At 35.3% G+C, this 17,760-nt stretch overlaps 1 protein-coding gene across 1 annotated transcript in view; it reads left to right on the top strand.

The window, feature by feature from the left end:
• The window catches only part of LOC141345367 (sucrase-isomaltase, intestinal-like), an 83,924-nt gene that overhangs the window by 27,900 nt on the left and 38,264 nt on the right, over positions 1–17,760 (top strand). The window contains exons 20-30 of the mRNA XM_073850224.1: positions 2,784–2,840; positions 5,500–5,624; positions 6,462–6,550; positions 7,786–7,835; positions 7,966–8,139; positions 10,024–10,167; positions 10,312–10,506; positions 10,920–11,074; positions 11,633–11,801; positions 13,414–13,510; positions 14,338–14,357. Coding sequence (XP_073706325.1) covers positions 2,784–2,840; positions 5,500–5,624; positions 6,462–6,550; positions 7,786–7,835; positions 7,966–8,139; positions 10,024–10,167; positions 10,312–10,506; positions 10,920–11,074; positions 11,633–11,801; positions 13,414–13,510; positions 14,338–14,357 — 1,275 coding nt within the window. The remainder of the gene's footprint in view (positions 1–2,783; positions 2,841–5,499; positions 5,625–6,461; positions 6,551–7,785; positions 7,836–7,965; positions 8,140–10,023; positions 10,168–10,311; positions 10,507–10,919; positions 11,075–11,632; positions 11,802–13,413; positions 13,511–14,337; positions 14,358–17,760) is intronic.

The raw sequence follows: 17,760 nt of genomic DNA on the forward strand, positions 1-17,760 counted from the left end.
AACACAGCAAAAGGCCGTTTTGAGAAAGTTTGATGCACATACGTCAAGAGACGCCTGCGTCGGGGTTATTCAAATCTTTAGAGAGCATATGTGATGTAAACACTTCAATCAGCGGCAAAATCCATATGCATCAGCTGCATGAAATATTATGATAATTACTGGACCATGTGGTATGAAAAAATGTTGTAAGGTGCAAAAACAAGTTGGAGGGAAGAAAAACTGTTGTTGTTTTTCATCTTGCCAGCATTAATTTAATGACACCCGACATCTAACTTGCAGATCAGTTGAACTTTGATCTTCTCAACATGGGTTTTGACTAGGGAAATCTATTCCCACCTTCAGATTTTTTTGTCATCTTAGCCATCTTTTTTAAGCACTCAAATGTTCTGGCTCATCTTTGCACTCTCAATTAAAGAGTCAAGCACGTTGGTGAGCTTCAAAGAGAGAGAAATGACTGCTGTGTGGAGGTCAGGACTGCTTTTAACTCCAAAAAAATCAAAAAGTTATCCTGTCGTCTATTTGGCCAGGCACAAAAAAAGACTGACGTTAAATCGCAAGTTTGAGCCTCTATGAAAGACGACACAAGCTTTATATGTTGCAGAAGATCAGGCAAGTTTTGCGAGTTCTACAACTAAATGACTTGTATGTGTGCTAGACCTGGTGTGCTAGATCATTTCTAACTGATCGGACTTACGATTTTCCTAAAAATGATGATTAAAACTGGGAAAAATCCCATAGACTTACATTGACGCAATGTTCAAATGAGCCAAGACTATTCAAACTCCAACTGACAAAACATGCTAGTAACTTGCTAATCATGTTAGAAACATGCTAGCAACTTGTTAATCATGGTAGAAAGATTCTAGTAACATGCTATCGACTTGTTAATAATGCTAGCAACTTGCTAATCATGTTAACAACATGCTAGTAACATGCTAATCATGCTAGAAGCAGACTAGCAACATGCTAGTAACTTGCTAATCATGTTAGAAACATGCAATCAACTTGTTAATCATGCTAAAAACATGCTAGCAACATGCTAATCATAATAAAAACATGCTAGTGACTTGCTAATCATGCTAGCAACATGCTAGTAACTTGCTTATGTTAGTAGCATGTTAACAATATGCTATCTATCTATTTATCTATCTATCATCTTTCTGACAGATTGTATTGCCTTCAAAACATTCAAACTTTAAATTTCAAACTATTTCAGACTCAAAACAATCAAACTTAAAAAAATTAAGACTTGTAAAACTTTTTTAAACGTTGTGATATAGCTTTCTCAAGCTTAAAGTTTGTCTTAACACACTTTTTTATTTAGTTTTAAATTATAATAATATTTCACAATTTTACTGTTTTTAAGTTGAGCATAAGAGACTTTAAAAACATCAAAATCAACCCCAAACTTTTGAACAATGGAGTATTTATTTAGTTACTTACTACTACTGTGTTTACTTACTAAATTTAATATTTTTTTATTTTGTTTTCCAGTCATCTCTGTGATTAAGGTAAAATGGACAAAAGAAACATTCTATGTACCTTTCGCCAAGTAATATATTTACTAACTGTAGGCTGTTTATATTTACCATCTGTTTATATTTACAATACCTTCAAACTTGGCTCAGTCAATCAGATTTTAGAGTCATAACTATTTGTTTCTTAAGCACACACACACACACACACACACACACACACACACACACACACACACACAGACGCTATTGCTATCTTAAAGTCACTCACGGTCAGGTCTTCGGTGCACATTGCTTTCAGCTTGATATGAATATCACATTTGAGTGCCACCATCTGAAGTGTACAGTGGGTTTTCCCTCAGGCACAGGGATGAATCATCTTTTCTTTTGGTTCGTTTGCTGCTTCGCTGTCTGTCAACTTCTTACCCTTCGATATCTCGCTCATATTTTCTCTTTCTGAAGCTTGAAAAACCATGACAGGAGGACCATACCTCTCTGAAAAATCACCGCTGGTGATGGTCTGCCCATTAGTTTAATGAATAATGCTTTACAGTTTTTTCTGATGGCTTAAACCCTAAATATGATTCTTATAGCACAATTTATAAAACTATTAATACTTATAGCAAAACCGCTCACTGAGTTTGCAAAACTAAAAGCACAAACACTGCTTTGCACTCAGTTTTCAATTTTGTAACACACACTTTGCAAAACTGTAGGTACAATCCACTGCACTCTTTTTGCGGAACTGTAAATATAATTCACTGCTTTACTCTCAATTTCCAAATGATCAACACACTCCTAGCAAAACTATACACATTTATGGCTATTATTTACAGTATTTTGTTTTGACTTGGAAAAAACACTTGTGTTTGTTTTGATGTGTGTAAATAAACACCAGTACTTGAAGATTGGATCCCTCTATTTTTTCAGAACTATGACAAAAATATGACCTCAAACTGACATAGCCTACCTTGTGCACAGAGAAAGCAAAAGCCAGATGTGTTTTTTATTCATACCATCAGTGTGTAGTTGGTGCATTGTGTGCTTATTAATGTGATGGCTTGTGTTAACTGTTTCATACCAAAATACCATTTTTACGAAGGTTTGATGAGTTGAGCAAGGTTTATTAGCTTTTGCGAGAAAACTACAATGTTTTGCTGATTTGGTGAAGGGTTTTCTTATTTGTGTGTAGAGTTTTGCAAAAATAGCCAATAGTTACAAAAAATGTGCTTAAGCCATCATAAAAAACTGTAATAAACCATCTGTCATTATGTTCAGCTGATTTTTTTTTTTTTTTAATCATTTTAGGGTGTTGAATTTGTGGATGCCTATATCCCAGACGCCAAGTGGTATAACTTTGAGACGGTAAGACCATCCTCTCGCATGTTAATTTTTAGGTGAGCTATTTGTTTCAAATCTGCTTAAAAACCACAGACTTCTTGTTGCTCTGGTGAGGCAGAGGCTGAGGTTTTTATTTAAGCCTCTCTAGAGTCTGGTTAGTGCTCTAAGAGCCAGATTAACTAGCGCCGATCAGATCACTGATAGGATCAGTCCCTTGCGTCCGTGTGTTGCGCGTCTCAAAGCGGGTCGATTACAGAAGCCGTGATTGGCAAAGCAGGGCTTGATTGACCCTGGCAGAGCGAGGGAGAGTTTGATGGAGAGGAGCGACACGGAGAACCTGATTGGATCTGAAATGACTTATGGATAGAGCGGAGACTCAATGTCTGTCTCGTCGTCTCGGCATTGACCTAGTCACACAGTCAAAGAGAGGGGTGAGGGGGTAATGCAGGCAGTGTGAGGCCAAAAACATGCTGAAAATAAGCTCAGTTTTTGCTGAAATATTATAGTGACTGCTTATTGTTATTACTGTAAAATCAATAATTAATATAGGATCTCTGTGGAACAGTATAAGATGCTTTCAGAATATCTTTGTCATTTTATTTTTATAAAAATGGTGGTGAATACCAAGTTATAAAAAAATATATATATATATATGTGACCCTGGACCACAAAACCAGTCTTAAGTCGCTGGGATATGTTTGTAGCAATAGCCAAAAATAAATTGCATGGGTCAAAATTTTAGATTTTTCTTTTATGCCAAAAATCATTAGGAAATTAAGTAAAGTTCATGTTCCATGAAGATTTTTTGTAAAATTCCTACTGTAAACATATCAAAATGTAATTTTTGATTTGTAATATGCATTGTTAAGAACCTAATTTGGACAACTTTAAAGGTGATTTTCTCAGTCTTTTTGATTTTTTTGCATCCTCAGATTTCAAATAGATGTATCTCAGCCAAATATTGTCCGATCCTAACAAACCATACATCAATAGAAAGCTTATTTATTGAGCTTCCATATGATGTATAAATCTCAGTTTTGTCAAATTTAACCTTATGACTGGTTTTGTGGTCCAGGGTCACATATGTGACCTTGGACCACAAAACCAGTCATAAGGGTCAATTTCTTGAAATTGAGATTTAAACATGATCTGAAAGCTGAATAAATAAGCTTGTTAGGATATGACCATATTTGGCCAAGATACAACTATTTAAAAAATCTGGAATCTGAGGGTGCAAAAAAAAAAAAAATCTAAATATTGAGAAAATTGCCTTTAAAGTTGTTTAAATGAAGTTCTTACCAATGCATATTACTAATCAAAAATAAAGTTTTGATATATTTGCGGTAGGAAATTTATAAAATATTTTCATGGAACATGATCTTTAATTAATATCCTAATGGTTTTTGGCATAATAGAATAATCGATAATTTTCAACTATACAATGTGTTTTTTGCTATTGCTACAAATACACCCATGCTACTTAAGACTGGTTTTGTGGTCCAGGGTCACATCAATACAAAATCAATACAAAAATGATTAAAGAGATCTTTATCTAATTCAAAAGTAACACCTTTTTTCACTATGTAATTTATTATTTTTGTTTAAATAAAATATATTCAAATTAATTTATTTGCATTTCGTCATGCATTTAATTGTTACTGTCACACTCTCCAAATAAGCTACAGGAATACACAATAATAATTACAATATTTTGAAATTAACTGCATAATATACACTAAAGGTTAAATGTTTTCTTCTGCTCACCAGAGCTGCATTTATTTGATTAGTAAAACACAGTTAAAACAGTGACATTGTGACATTTTGTTACAGTTTTGTTAAAATAAAAATGTAAATAAATTTGTTAAATAAAATTTAATTGATTCCAATAAAGTTAAATTTTCAGTCTTCATTGTCATATATATGTGACCCTGGACCACAAAACCAGTCTTAAGTCGCTGGGGTATATTTGTAGTAATAGCCAAAAATACAAAGTATGGGTCAAAATTATTGATTTTTCTTTTATGCCAAAAATCATTAGGAAATTAAGTAAAGATCATGTTCCATGAAGATTTTTTGTAAAATTCCTAGTGCAAACATATCAAAATGTAATTTTTGATTAGTAAAATGCATTGTTAAGAGCTCAATTTGGACAACTTTAAAGGTGATTTTCTCAGTATTTTGATTTTTTTGCACCCTTAGATTCCAGATTTTCAAATAGTTGTATCTCGGCCATCAAATCTCGTCCTATCCTATCAAACCGTACATCAATAGAAAGCTTATTTATTGAGCTTTCATATGATGTATACATCTTAGTTTTGTAAAATTTAACCTTATGACTGGTTTTGTGGTCCAGGGTCATATATATATATATATATATATATATATATATATATATATATATATATATATATCCTCTGATAAACAAAAAAATAAACAGTATTTATTTAAAATGAAAATCCTTTGTAACATTAAAAATATATTTACTGTCACTTTTAATCAAACTAATGCATTTTTGCATTTTAAATTATATTGATTTTTAAACAATAATGTATTATACAATTTTTTTTTTTGCCCACCCACAATCCAAAAAAAATAAAATAGTCGATTTAATAATCAAATTAAAAAATATATATGGTTTATTTATAATTTATTTTTAGAGTGTGATTTTTGGTTTGTTTTACAGGGAGTGAAGATTTTAGATCGCAAAGTGGAAACTAAAGTATACGTGCCGCTAGATAAAATTGGATTACACCTGAGAGGAGGAGCAGTTATACCTGTACAAAGACCAGACGTCACCACTACTGCCAGGTAATGATGGGAAACTCAAAAAAATGTACATGTATATGTCCCCTGAAAATACATATCACCTTAAATGACAAACGCTCATATTACATACTTATACTCATATAGGTGCATATTTGTACGTAAAAGTGTACATATTGATACCTAAATGCAACATTTTTCTGCTGTCAGGGAGTCATGTAGCCCTGCCCACTTACATGAAACACATCTAATGTCCAATAAAACACTGTCTGCTGCTTTTAAAGAGTATATTATAATGTTTTAGACAAATATTGTAGTATTCTTTGAATTACCATAGTTTTTTAATATGACAACCAGTCAGTATTTGATTCACAGCATCACTATACCATGGTTGCAAGGTGAGTTTATAATACTGAAAATGGAAAACTATTTAAATGCTTGTGTTTTTTGTGCACCTGCATCTGTTTTATCATTATTCCTCTCAGAGGTAGTTCTGTGTTTCCATTCAGCTCATTCCTGTTTATCTGCATGAGGCCTGAGTTTCTATTTAACGTTTGGAAAATTGTTCGAATTTCTCTCTGTGTTCAGTAGATGCTTATGTTATAGTGCTTTTATTTTTCTTTGACTATATGACACCTTAAGCAGCAGAAATTTAAATGTACTGTATCTCTCAAAGTATCTTTTGGGGTGCGCTAGCATTCAAAGTAGGGGTGATACACGAATGCAAGGTGAAGTACAAGTTATTTAAAATTCATTGGTGTCTGTGACATGTTATTCACAAACAGGAATCCCGTCTGAACTTCAAAGGATCCGTTTTCTATCTGCTCTTCAGTTTCTGGTAAAAAGTTGTACGTTTGTGTGATGAAAGTTGTGTTTCCACAGCCGGCGTCATCCCATGGGACTGATCGTCGCACTCGATGACAACAAGGCAGCGTCAGGCGAGCTATTTTGGGATGACGGAGACTCTCGAGGTATTTTTGAGGGACTTGCTATTAATTAAAAGTTGTTTTTTTCTCCTTCAGTTCACTGCCAGAAACAAAAATCTACCTTATGCAGGGCTCAATAACAAGAATGTTTTTTTTTTTTTTTTTCTGAAAGCCTGGTTAAGTCAGAAGTTCAGATTTCTGCTAATATTTCTTATTTTTCACTTTTTTTAGCCTTTTTTTTTTTTTTTTTAAAGGGGTCCTATTATGCTTTTTCACTTTTTGAATTTTAGCCATTGTGTGGTATGAATGTTTGGGCATAAAAAAACATCTACAAAGTTACAAATCTCAAAGTCCACTCCAAAGGGAGATATTTAGTGTCTCTCAAGTTTTTCTCTCCATCAGTCCAAAACAAGTTGATCCATAATAAAAAGTGCCTCACATGGCTCCGGGGGGGGGTGGCAGTAAAAGCCTCCTTTAGCGATCTGATGTATTTTGTAAGAAAAATATCCATATTTAAAGCGTAGGAATCACTTTAATCTAGCTTGCGCAGACTGAACTTGCTGCTTTGGGAGGTCTAAGATGTCTAAGCTGTTCGCCAGTTGCAATGCAGTGAGACTGCTAACCAATCACAACACATTTTTTTTTTTTCAGCAAGGCGGACATTCATCAAACCCGGAGCTAATCGAGCCATTTGTGCCAGCCTAGGGAGAAAGCTATTGTAATAATGTCAATTATGTGAAAAATAATGCTTTTTTTTAAAACGAGCATAAGAGCACGTTTAGTGCACCCCCAAAACAAATGACTTTGTAAAAGAGCATAATAAGACCCCTTTAAATCAGAACAAAATGTATTTATATTTCATGAAAAAAATACATTTTCTAAATAATAATACAAATAATAAATGCAAATGTAAAAAAAAAAATAATTCTGCAATGTTCTAATTTGCAAGAACAGCTGTAGCTTCACCTTATGATAGATATAAATGTATAGAGTAAATGCGTATTTTGCTTAGATGCGTCCAAGACTTGTAATTTCAAATGAGCTGAATGTTTGATGTTTGAGTTTGCAAGGCATAAAAACACAAACTTAAGGCAACAAATGTAAAATGTAGTGAAAAAGCAGCACTGCCTTGAAACTCTTTTAAACTGGTCACAGGTTGATTCTTATAATAATAGGCTTTTTAAAGCTAAGTTACTAGATTTGCCCAAATGTTAATAATTGTGTGACTCACATTTAAGTTGATTTGTCTCTCAAAACTTTTCCTTCTGTCTGTTTCTTAGATACGGTTTCATCCGGTGTTCACATTCATTACCAGTTTTCCGTGGCTAATGTACGTCATCCTAATGTCCCGTTTTTGTTTGCTTGTTTTTTAGATTGCATTACATTGTATGTCCAAAGCACATTTAAATCAAAAATCTGTAGTAATAACCACTTTTTTGCTTTTTTGTCGGCTGGATCAGGGTGTCTTGTCAATGCAAGTTACCCACAATGGATACACAGATCCAAGAAACTTGAAGTTTGAGAACATCACAGTGTTGGGAGTGACCAGCGCTCCGGCTCTCGTGCTCGTGTCGGAGGGCAACACTGTTAACGCTCTGTCTGAGTCCCAGATTCAATACGACACTTACAAGCAGGTAATCATAGTTTTCTGTTTTTTATTGTTTTGTTGGTTCATTCTTAAAAACAAAATAAATATAGTGCAACAAAAACAATTGCACTTATATTCTTACAGTTGTGCACGTTAGTAATAAAAGTAACATTTGTGTTGTTTTTTTACATTGTAATAGTATATATTAAAAATTCACAGCATAATGACAATGTTTTTGCATTACAGTACTAAATAATACAGCAGTATGCAAACATACATGATGCACTGCAGCTGAAGTAAATAATGAAAGCTAACGGGGAGAGAAATTGACAAAAACCTCAATCTAATATTTCCATTAAAGCCAGGGTTTTCTTAACAATAATACAACTGAAAATAGCTGTTCTTCAAAGGGCTTTACAGAATTCTCAGAAATGTATCAGCTAATTTGACATACGGAGAACATCTCTAAACGATGTGAAAAATGAAAAAAAAATTGCAGCCGACGTAACATAATTAGGACTGTGAGCCCGTCCAACAAACCATGTCCAAAAAATGGAGCCTGACTCCTGTTTAATACGGAGCAGGATTCCCTAGGGTACCAGGAGAGGCCCTGTCATTCCAAGTGAGTGTCCAGGGATGCTCACAGACTAGAGATTGAATTTGTCAGGCCTCTCTAAAGCACACACGCATTAGCCTATGATGAAGGGCATCGCTTTCTCCCAGAGCTCAAGGTCTTGGAATGACAACACGAGGACGTGCAGACTTTGGTCTTAAACTACGCTTGAACCATTAATGTCAGCAGCTGTAATTTATGGCACGTCCGCCAACTAACGCAAACGCAACAGTGTTTGTCATTTTTGTCATCCACATCCTTTAACTAGAGGCATCATTGTCTCCGGCTAGGATTCTGACGTGAATACACCTGCTGTCTTGTGTGTGATATGGAAGGCCAACAATGCCAAAAGTGCATGTGAAATTTGACCATTTTGACCATGTTTATTGAAATTTGAAATTTGACCATCGCAAGCCATCATCGCTGGATAAGATTCTGACATGAATATGCCATCTGCCTTTATATGATATTAAAGTATGGAAGGCTGACAGGGCCAAAATCATTAAATGGAACGCATGAATTTGACTGTTTATTGAAATTTGACTAATAACTTATGGCACGTCATCACACACTAGCTAGGTTTCTGACATGAATATACCGGCTGTATTTATTTGAAATTTAATATGGAAGGCAGACCGGCCAAAAAAAAAAAAAAAATGCATGAAATGTGACCCTGGACCACAAAACCAGTCATATGGGTCAATTTTTTTAAAATTGAGATTTATATCATCTGCTGAAAGCTGAATAAATAAGCTTTCCATTGATGTGTGGTTTGTTAGGATAGGGCAATATTTGGAAATCTGGAATCTGAGGGTGCAAAAAAATTTAAATATTGAGAAAATCGCCTTTAAAGTTGTCCAAATTAAGTTCTTAGCAATGCATATTACTAATCAAAAATTAAGTTTTGATATATTTACGGTGAGAAATTTACAAAATATCTTCATGGAACATGATCTTAATGATTTTTGCCATAAAAGAAACCTTCAGGATCACAAATATAACACTTTTGATCATTTGTTAATCGTATCGGCTGTTAGTTTTCTGTCTAAAAGTTTTAAAGACAGTTCAACATGTGGTGCTCATTTAATATGCAAAGATGTTAGCCAATCACAGCAGTGGGCGTTTACATTGACGCCTCACAACAGACACGCCCCTTTCAAGGGAGTGTTCAAATCAGAGGCTAAATTCAGGGTAGAAAAATCCATTTATATCTAAATTGTGACATTTATAAATGCACATCAGGAAAAATTATTAAAAATAATTTTAAAAATGCATATAATGACCCCATTAAATGATTAGGTGTTTTTGGTCTTCTAGGTGCTGCATTTGAAAAATCTGGAGCTGGGCCTGGGGAAGAACTACACAGTCAACTGGGAGGCCAAAATCACTGGAAATATCGATTGCTTCCCTGAAGAGGGCGAAAATCAAGTTGAATGCGAAGCCCGTGGCTGCATCTGGGAGGTCAGAGAGACACAACATTCAACATTCAGCCCTGTCATTTTCAAATACACAGTTTGGTTTGATGTCTGTATATGGAAAGCGAATAGCAAGTTTGTACTTTTGCTGCAGTTGCTGTAACGTAATTGTTTTTGTTCTCTTTCGTAGTCTTTAAGTAAGCCTCGGTGTTATTACGCTGCGACCCATGGCTACATCATCAACAACAAGGTTGAGACAGCAAATGGCATCACTGTAGATATCGACCGCAATACTGAATTCCCAAGTCAGCGTTCTCGATCTCGAGACATCAGCAGGTTACGGGTAGAAATCACATACCTGAGTGGAAAAAGCCTACGTTGGAAGGTATGCGTTGGACTAAATATGCAGTAAATTTGGCAGACACATTTAAAGAGGTTTCTTTGGCAATAATGTAGTAGTTTTGCTTTAGATTTCACTGTGAAAAATATCTATGTCAGTTTATTAAAAATATAATAAAAATTTAAAATAAATCAATTTGATTTTTTTTTTCAATTACCAACAACATTTTAAATTAAAATTTGATATGTATTTTCATCTGGTGTCAGTATTTTTGGTCACCATGTGTAATCTCAGTATAAAATTCACACATTTACATTCATACATTTGGTAGACACTTTTATTCAAGCAACTTACACCATGCTCTTGTTTTTAAGAATTAAGAAAATAAATTAATACATTTAAAGCTTAATTTAAGGCTCCGACTAAGACTATGACTGATTTTGGTCCTATTCATCTAGATATTTGATCCAGACAATGCGCGCTATGAGGTCCCCATTCATCTTGACCTGCCTGCCACGCCAGAAACAGACGAAAACAAAAGAGATTACAAGGTTCAAATCAATGACAAACCGTTTGGGATCCAAGTGATTAGAAAGGAAACCAGTGAGGTGATGTGAGTAACCTGAATTACCCTGGTAACATGCATTCTTTTGGCAATAATGTGTTAATAGTTAATAGGTAACTACTGTTATAAGTTATAGTGTGCATTTTATCTGCTGTCACTATTTATTGGGTACATTACATTTATGCATTTTGCATTTACATTCATGCATTTGGCAGATGCTTTTATCTAAAGTGACTTAGCATTGCATTCAAAGTATATTAAATAAATTAAAATAATATACAGTTTTTATATTAAATAAAAAGCATGCATATAAAATAGTTTTAGAAGGAGATTAGCGTGTCAAAGTTTCCAAAGGTATTGCAAGTATAAATTAATGGGAGGAAAAAAACAACAGAGAAGCAGTTTTGTAAAAGAGCACATAAGTTGAGCGCAGAAATAACTCTGAATAGCAGAGCTGATGGTGCACTTTTAGGGTTTTCTCAGGGTTTTAGGACTATAAAAGCACAGTTGCCGCCTTAATGAAAGCAGATTAGTTTTCAGAAGACAGAAAGTATCTTGTATGTTCTGTTTTGTTAAATCTCATTCTCTCACTCTCTCTTTCTCCAGATGGGACTCTGCCCTGCCAGGGTTCACATTCTCTGATCAGTTCCTTCAGATCTCCACACTTTTGCCCACGGACTACATCTATGGTTTTGGTGAAACAGAGCACCCCAGCTACAAACATGACCTCAACTTCCACAAATACGGCCTGTTTGCGAAAGACCAGCCTCCAGGGGTAAGTGTCAGAACCAGAGGTGATGTTTTACAAGCCTTCCTGTGTGCCTAACATCTGTACTTTACACATCACAGTACTGCTGGCCCTAGTGTACTGCATAGTTTAGTCACTTAACACAGTAATCAAAAGCAATCAGTAATATATTTATACACACACACAGTTAAAAAACCAAAAGTTTACATACACCTTGCAGAATCTGCAAAATGTTAAGTATTTTACCAAAATAAGAGGGTTCATACAAAATGCATGCCATTTTTTATTTAGTACTGACCTGAATAAGATATTTCACATAAAAGATGTTTATATATAGTCCACAAGAAAAAATAATTGGTCAGTTTATAAAAATTACCCTGTTTAAAAGTTGATTCTCAATACTGTGTTGTTACCTGAATGATCCACAGCTGTTTTTTATTTTTGTTTGTTAAGTGATAGTTGTTCATGAGTCTCTTATTTGCCTAAACAGTTAAACTGCTCACTGTTTTTCCTTCAGGTCTCACACATTGTTTAGTTTTTCAGCATTTTTGTGTATTTAAACCCTTTCCAACAATGACTGTATAATTTTGAGGTCCATCTTTTCACACTGAGGGCAACTGAGGGACTCATATGCAACTATTACATAAGGTTCAAATGCTCACTGATGCTTTAGAAGAAAAAACAGTGCATTAAGAGGCAGTGGGTGAAAACTTTTGAATGGAATAAGAATGTGTACATTGTTCTTATTTTGCCTAAATATCATTTTTTTTTCCATTTAGTACTGCCCTTCACTTCAAAAGCTGCCCCAGAAGACAAAATAAGTTAAATTTACCCTGATCTTTAAATTTAAGTTTTCACCCCCCAGCTCTTTAATGCATTGTTTTTCCTTCTGGAGCATCAATGAGTGTTTGAACCTTCTGTAATAGTTGCATATGAGTCGCTCAGTTGTACTCAGTGTGAAAAGATGGATCTCAAAATAACCAAAAGAAAAAACAAAGAATTTGTGGGACCTGAAGGATTTTCTGTAGAACAGCAGACAGTTTAACTGTTCAGGACAAAAAAGGGACTCATGAACAACTATCACAAAAAAACAAAAACAAAAAAAAAACACAGCTGTGGATCATTCAGGTAACAACACAGTATTAAAAATCAAGTCTATGTAAACTTTTGAACAAGCTTATTTTTATAAATTCAACTATTATTTTCTCTTGTGGACTGTATGTAAACCTCTTTCATGTTGAAATATTTTATTCAGGTCAGTACTAAAAAATAAAAAAAAAATTGGTAAAGTACTTAACATTTTGTGTATTGACTTGTCATTCTTGCACCTCTCAGCTGAGTCCTGCTAACAAATCCTGTTATTGGCTGTCAGTCGTCCATACTGGATACGCTAACAACCTTATTCTCTGACTCACTTCGTGTCACAATGCCCAGAGAAAGAGAAGCAAAGAAAGAGCTTCATGAAGGAAAAGAGAGAGATGTAATTAGGTTAATTAAAACAGAGAGATGGGATTTGCAGGGTTCATTCCTTTAAGCCAAATAAAAATCTCTCATTAACACTTAATTGTCTGTTTAACACTGAGAACAACCGAAATCGCATCACAAACTCAAAGTGTAATCTCCTTCTTCCCATCTGCAGTTTAAGCTGAACAGTTACGGAATCCATCCTTTCTACATGGGTCTGGAGAAATCAAAAAAGGCTCATGGCGTCCTCCTGCTCAACAGCAATGCTATGGGTGAGTAAAATCTCACACACTTAAAGGGATGGTTCGGAGTAGAATTGACTTCATTGCTATGCACTCCGAAGCCCATCTAAATACCCCATCCAAAGTTTTTTTTACCTTAGTCAAACATTTATGGAGATATTAGAGTTTTTCGAATTGCTTGTTACAGGAGTGAATGGTACATGTGATGTATCTCGTAAATTGCACCACTAAACGTGCAAGTAATCTTACCAAACTTGTACAGTAGTGTAAATAGGTTATGTACTCACAAAACGCTGCAACAGAACATTTGTAAGTCCACCATGAGTGTTTTAAAAACACATTTTACCCGAGAACTACTAGTCTCAGAAACTACAAGTCGACGTCACTTCCCTGGTTTGAAAAAAGCATGTAAAAGTCCTCCTACTACATCTGTGTGCATGTCAACTTGTAGGAGGACTTTTACGTGCTTTTTTCAAACCAGGGAAGTGACGTCGACGTGTCGCCATTTGTAGTTTTTGAGACTAATAGGGATCGGCTAAAACGTGTTTTTAAAACACTCATGGTGGACTTACAAATGTTCTGATGCAGCGTTTTGTGAGTACATAACCTATTTACACTACTGTACAAGTTTGGTAAGATTACTTGCACGTTTAGTGGTGCAATTTACGAGATACATCACATGTACCATTCACTCCTGTAACAAGCAATTCGAAAAACTCTAATATCTCCATAAATGTTTGACTAAGGTAAAAAAAACTTCGGATGGGGTATTTACATGGGCTTCGGAGTGCATAGCAATGAAGTCAATTCTACTCCGAACCATCCCTTTAACATTTGTGTCTAGCTTGGACATACAGGACACAACCTGCTCTGGATGGTCTTTTCATAGGCTAAGACTAAGTTAAACACATCTTAAACCAACCTAAAATGGTTCACTTGAATAAATAAGCTTTCCATTGATGTATGGTTTGTTAGGATAGGACGATATTTGACCGAAATACAACTATTTGAAAATCTAGAATCTTTTTATTATAATTATTTTCTAAAGTTTAGCAATTTAAGGAGATGTTTTACATTTTTTTTGAGCATTTTATTACACTAAATTTGTGTGGGTGCACTTAGAAATATGCTTTTATGAAATATATAATACATTTTGTTTAAGTCAAAGATGCAAATGCAATTTTAGACCTGACAAGAAATTTTGCATTTCATAATAATTTCCATGACAAATTTTTGGGCACTTTTGTTCCCAGTTCTTATTAACATATTGGGATAAAAACAGTAATATATCATATATTAAATAAAGACATATTCACAGTTTAGTTGGTAATATTAGTGGTAATTATTGTATGTTAATTAAAATTTTATACATGCATATATCAGGGCTCGAAATTAACTTTTTTACTTGGTAGCACCAAAAAATTTTTAGGAGCACCTAATTTCGTTTTAGTAATGCGCTGATCTTGATTCTTCATGGTCAATTCTTAATGCAGATGTTTTAAAAGCAAATGGGCTGATTCTGAAAGCCTTTTTTATATATTTATTTTACGCCTTAAGCAAGGGACAAGAATGAATGAAAATATGAGTACATGAACAAGATGTTTATTTTCTCTATTATAGTTACAGCCATTTAAAGAGGTTACAGATAAAGAGTTAAAGCCATTTGTGACCCTGGACCACAAAACCAGTCATAAGGTTAAATTTTACAAAACTGAGATGTATACATCACATATGAAAGCTCAATAGATAAGCTTTCTATTGATATATGGTTTGTTAGGATAGGACAATATTTGTCCGAGATACATCTGTTTGAATATCTGGAATCTGAGGGGGCAAAAAAATCAAAATACTGAGAAAATCACCTTTAAAGTTCTCCAAATTAAGTTCTTAACAATGCATATTACTAATCAAAAATTGCATTTTGATATATTTATAGTAGGAATTTTACAAAAAATCTTCATGGAACATGATCTTTACTTAATTTCCTAATGATTTTTGGCATGAAAGAAAAATCAATAATTTTGACCCATACAATGTATTTTTGGCTATTGCTACAAATATACCCCAGCGACTTAAGACTGGTTTTGTGGTCCAGGGTCACATTTAGAGGCAACCACTGCATTTTTAAACAATCTACAGAATAAACAACAAAAAATAAACGACACTTCTTTCTTAGTCGTGTAGACAATAAATGCAGCCATGATCAAAGTAGGCTACTCTTTCAATATCCAAAGTGCAAATGACCGATTTTTTCTGATACAGAGCTATAGACACTATACAGTCGTGGCCAAAAGTTTTGAGAATGACACAAATATTAGTTTTCACAAAGTTTGCTGCTAAACTGCTTTTAGATCTTTGTTTCAGTTGTTTCTGTGATGTACTGAAATATAATTACAAGCACTTCATACGTTTCAAAGGCTTTTATCGACAATTACATGACATTTATGCAAAGAGTCAGTATTTGCAGTGTTGGCCGTTCTTTTTCAGGACCTCTGCAATTCGACTGGGCATGCTCTCAATCAACTTCTGGGCCAAATCCTGACTGATAGCAACCCATTCTTTCATAATCACTTCTTGGAGTTTGTCAGAATTAGTGGGTTTTTGTTTGTCCACCCGCCTCTTGAGGATTGACCACAAGTTCTCAATGGGATTAAGATCTGGGGAGTTTCCAGGCCATGGACCCAAAATTTCAACGTTTTGGTCCCCGAGCCACTTAGTTATCACTTTTGCCTTATGGCACGGTGCTCCATCATGCTGGAAAATGCATTGTTCTTCACCAAACTGTTGTTGGATTGTTGGAAGAAGTTGCTGTTGGAGGGTGTTTTGGTACCATTATTTATTCATGGCTGTGTTTTTGGGCAAAATTGTGAGTGAGCCCACTCCCTTGAATGAGAAGCAACCCCACACATGAATGGTGTCAGGATGCTTTACTGTTGGCATGACACAGGACTGATGGTAGCACTCACCTTTTCTTCTCCGGACAAGCCTTTGTCCAGATGCCCCAAACAATCGGAAAGAGGCTTCATTGGAGAATATGACTTTGCCCCAGTCCTCAGCAGTCCATTCGACATACTTTTTGCAGAAGATCAATCTGTCCCTGATGTTGTTTTTGGAGAGAAGTGGCTTCTTTGCTGCCCTTCTTGACACCAGGCCATCTTCCAAAAGTCTTGGCCTCACTGTGCGTGCAGATGCGCTCACACCTGTCTGCTGCCATTCCTGAGCAAGCTCTGCACTGGTGGCACTCCGATCCCGCAGCTGAATCCTCTTTAGGAGACGATCCTGGCGCTTGCTGGACTTTCTTGGACGCCCTGAAGCCTTCTTAACAAGAATTGAACCTCTTTCCTTGAAGTTCTTGATGGTCCTATAAATTGTTGATTTAGGTGCAATCTTAGTAGCCACAATATCATTGCCTGTGAAGCCATTTTTATGCAACGCAATGATGGCTGCACGTGTTTCTTTGCAGGTCACCATGGTTAACAATGGAAGAACAATGATTTCAAGCATCACCCTCCTTTTAACATGTCAAGTCTGCCATTCTAACCCAATCAGCCTGACATAATGATCTCCAGCCTTGTGCTCGTCAACATTCTCACCTGAGTTAACAAGACGATTACTGAAATGATCTCAGCAGGTCCTTTAATGACAGCAATGAAATGCAGTGGAAAGTTTTTTTCGGGATTAAGTTAATTTTCAGGGCAAAGAAGGACTATGCAATTCATCTGATCACTCTTCATAACATTCTGGAGTATATGCAAATTGCTATTATAAAAACTTAAGCAGCAACTTTTCCATTTCCAATGTTTATGTAATTCTCAAAACTTTTGGCCACGACTGTACAGCTTATTATAGCACACATACTAATAACAGCCTAATTATGTTATGTAGCCTAATTTGCGCACGTTGGGCAGTCGCTCTCTAAACGTGGGGTATAAAATTGCTTATGAATGCGTGTGCGAGTTTTACTTTTGGTTTAGTTTTAACGATCCCGCGAGACTCTCGACGGTGCTGCACGTGCATTCTACAATTATACAAGAGATTACTTTAACAAAACCATTTGAAAGTGGGAGGGCACCAACGGGATTTTGAAAAGTGTGTCCCGAGTGGAAATTATGCCCCTGCGTGAGTGGAGCTCTGCCGCCGAGTTATCATCTGATGTGAATTTATGCGGCGATGTACAGTAGGCTGTATTGAGACGGAGGCGGCAGAATTGTATCTGACAGAATGTACGCTGTAGCACGAAATAGATTTCTTCAAAAGCAGATTGTGGAGACCTTCTAATT

Source organism: Garra rufa, chromosome 11 (genome assembly GCF_049309525.1).
Source record: "Garra rufa chromosome 11, GarRuf1.0, whole genome shotgun sequence".
In the NCBI taxonomy this organism is placed as follows: Eukaryota; Metazoa; Chordata; class Actinopteri; order Cypriniformes; family Cyprinidae; genus Garra; species Garra rufa.